The 3,491-nt window shown below is 38.9% G+C and overlaps 1 protein-coding gene across 1 annotated transcript; it reads right to left on the reverse strand.

Moving 5' to 3' along the window:
• Positions 1 to 212: 212 nt before the first annotated feature.
• TMEM261 (transmembrane protein 261) lies at positions 213 to 2,766 on the reverse strand. Its single transcript, XM_004678007.2, has 2 exons — positions 2,444 to 2,766; positions 213 to 1,667 (listed from the first exon to the last, which is right to left on the reverse strand). Exons 1-2 carry the CDS (start codon positions 2,715 to 2,717, stop codon positions 1,597 to 1,599), a joined length of 345 nt encoding a protein of 114 aa, XP_004678064.1. The 5' UTR covers positions 2,718 to 2,766; the 3' UTR covers positions 213 to 1,596.
• Positions 2,767 to 3,491: the final 725 nt, after the last annotated feature.

A 3,491-nucleotide genomic window follows, 5' to 3' on the forward strand; every position in this document is an offset into this window, starting at 1 on the left:
AAAAAAACAAACCTTTTAACTACAAACTTTCGATTACCTGTGCAGGGTGTATTCCCATGTAGTTGCCTGTGGATGTGCTAGAGTAACACTTTGCTCCTATTTATCAATAGTAAAATGGCTTCAAGTTGGGAAGCATCAAACATATTGGCAGTGTATCTAATGAGCAAACAACTTTATTTGGAAAAAAAATGTTTAGATTCAGAGTAGTACAAATTCTGAGATGTTACAATTATATTACAATAAGTTTGAATTGTTTTATTTATCCAGTAGTTCCAGAACAGTAATTTAGATTTATGTTTTGTTAGCTTAAACTAACAAAATTCAGATAAAGCTGACCATCAAATGAATGACTTGCCTTTTAAAGTGGGAAGTAACTTCCTCATTGTTGTTTTAGAGGAAGCATGATCATATGCAAAATTGGCCTTTGGGATGGCAGCCTGCTTTGGGTCCTCTATAATACCTTCCAATTTATATTATCTATGTTTATTAAAACCACACAAGCGGTTAAAATGTCACACACACACACACACACAAAACCTTATTTATGTTTAAATGTCTCTTCTCAGTTGAAGATACACACAGTACCACCTTTACAGTAAACTGACATATACAATGCCAAAATCTTACTGTAGTTTGTGAGGCTTAGTATATTAAGGATTCCAAATCAACACTAGAAAAAATTAAGTCCCCAAAATTACTTATGTAATGTTTAAATTTATAGTGATTGGTAGCTGAATTTATATATTGAAAAAAAAAACATGCTTTAAAAAACAGCTGTGTACAACTTTACAGAGAACCTAAGAAACATCAGGTGTGAAAACTGGTATGAAGTACAGATTTCTCTTAGAGGTCAACTGGCCAATTTTGAGCCCTTATTTCAAAAGTATTTCAATTTTATCACAGAAACTTTTTACATACTTGTAGAAAAACTTTTTTTTTTTTTTTTTTTAATTGTTTCATAAAGGTAATTTTTAAAGCCTTTGGATCCATCCTAATAGAACAAACATTAGCAAGATTAAGTCCAAAATGCCATCACTGACTTGCTGAACCAGTCTGTGTGAAATCATGAGAACTTTTTCTCAAGTTCACTTATACCAATGATATAATCACCTCAGAATAGCTCTATAAGTCTGTAAGGTAATGGGTATCATAATACCTAGGCAAGCATGAGAGGTACACAGATACAAAGTTTTATGTATGTCTACATACTGCATGGTGCCTAAACAGAGTTAGTTCCGTAAGGTAACATGTATTAACCCAATTTTGGAAGAGATAATTAAAACAAAACAAAACAAAAAAAAACAGCTTAGTTCATTTCCCCATTTGGCTTATTGTTTCTACTATCTTTTCTATAGTAATGCTCTCTTCCCGCAGAAAGGATATAGAATTTGTTTTTCTTTTCTAAGGATTTATTGGACCCTGTGAAACCTAACAAGGCCAAAAATGCCTTGAGCCAAAGAATGATAGTTCATATTTGTCTTTTCAGTCGTGTAATAACTGAAGAACTGAAGTCTGTCAATGTCCACATGTCTGCCTAGAATGTCCAAAAGTCCCGTGCTTGCTCTGTGTTAGGAATAGATGACAATTTCACTGGTGTTACTTTAAACCAACACGGAAGGCCTTTCCTTTGGGATCTGACAGGATGATTATACCCCAACAGGCAATACCTAGGGGAAAAAACAACAGGTTTATATATATAGTTGCATTTTTATTTCACCAGCTACTGTCATGTGCCATCTTATTTAAAGTTCACAACATTCCTAGAAGATTTATATCTTCTTACAGAACAGTGAAAAGGGAAAAAGTTTAGAATGGAATAAACAACATTCTGTTATCACCCCAGCAAGAAAGGAACTTAAAGGGAATTGATGAAAGCAATCAAAGGTGAAAGATCTGAAAAATGCTTATCATTTAATTGGCTTAAAGAACTGAAAGAATCACATTTTACTGGAACAGGTGTTGGCCACCTTAATAAGTGCCACACTTAGTATAGAACTTTGAACTCCTAAGACCTGTTTTTAAGATAAAGTACCCTTATTCAGGCTTCTTCTAGGATCTGGAGGGGAAAAAAAGAAACATGGGGTAGAACAAACTGGAGTCAAAAAAATGTTCTGTCATTTACTGGGTAACCTTTGAACACAGCTCGTCTTGTCTTAGTTCCTTGGCAAAAAGAATACACTAAACTTATTTTCTGATAAACTATTGCTGTGATTAAAAAACACGAGGCTAACACAAGTTCTCAAGAAAGACTGTGGCTGTGGTTGGTAGGTAGGCAGATAGAGAAATGCGTCCTAACAATTGCTTCCTTGCGCTGCATCTTGTTTGGGGTGCTTTCCGCCAAGTTACTCAGACGTCCCCCCCTCCCCCCCCCCGCCCACGTGGCTACACCTGGTTCCACCCTCTTCCCAGTCTCCGCTCCAAAGGTTTGGGCCCCGAGGCTCACTGATGCCGACGACCATCTGCGTAACAGTTCCTGGACTCGGAGGGTATCCCATCTTCATGGGTTTCCTCGCCACCCAGAACACGTACCCGCCCGCCCCCATCAGCCCGAATCCCGACAGCACACGACAGCTCCAGCAGTTGTTGAATGCGGGCGCTTGCGCTGGAGACGTGGGCGCTCCAGGGGCAGCGAAGGGCGCGGGGTTGGCGGAGGAGGTGGCCTCAGGAGGCGAAACGACCTTGACTCGCTCGAGAGGCTGGGATATATGAGAACCCATGATTAGGAACTCAGCCTTCAGCCTAGGGAGCCTTTGGATCAGGCTGACGTAAAACTTGCTGCCGGAAAGCAAAGAGCCGGTCGTGCTGCGCCGGAAGAAACCTGAAGGGCTGCTGGGAAATGTAGTTCTTGCTACCTCCGAGGGAAAAAGACGGACGCACCGGTAGCGGTGGATTTCTGTGGAAACTGCCTTGTTCGTTCGTGCCGTACACCAACCGTCCCCTCACCCCAGCAATTTTAAGAATTCTTACTTAGCTACCCCCTAAAAATGTTTCCGTAGAAGAAAAGTCTGGTTTCTAAATTTCCTGTGTAGCACAAATGGTGAGACCTCTCTGGAGGCGAGTGATTCAAAATAATTTATTTAATCTTATGGGCCCAATTGACTATCTGTTTCCCAATTTATGCCAAAACTGCTTAAGTGTCATCATAATGTAAACAAATGCTTGCTTGAAGATTTAAGGCCTTTAATGTCAACGGTATATATTGTGAAGAGATTGAAAATGGGTTTGAATTACTTCGATAAATAGCTGCAATTTTTCTTTTCTTTTTTTTAACGCCATCATCTCGGCTTTGTCATACTTATGGTATTGTTTCTGCTTTTGGAACCTTAGAGAAAATTAAACTCAAAATGCAGCTAATGGATTTGAGGAGTTAATAGTGGATCTGTTCTTGTAGTTTTTACATTCTTGTATTTAAGAATGGGCTTTAAACCGATCGGTTCTTTTCAATTCAACTTCTGTGTCATTCATTTCAAAATCACCTTTCATTTCCTTTG

This window comes from Condylura cristata, unplaced genomic scaffold (genome assembly GCF_000260355.1).
Source record: "Condylura cristata isolate star-nosed mole 26May11 unplaced genomic scaffold, ConCri1.0 scaffold00006, whole genome shotgun sequence".
Lineage (NCBI taxonomy): Eukaryota > Metazoa > Chordata > Mammalia > Eulipotyphla > Talpidae > Condylura > Condylura cristata.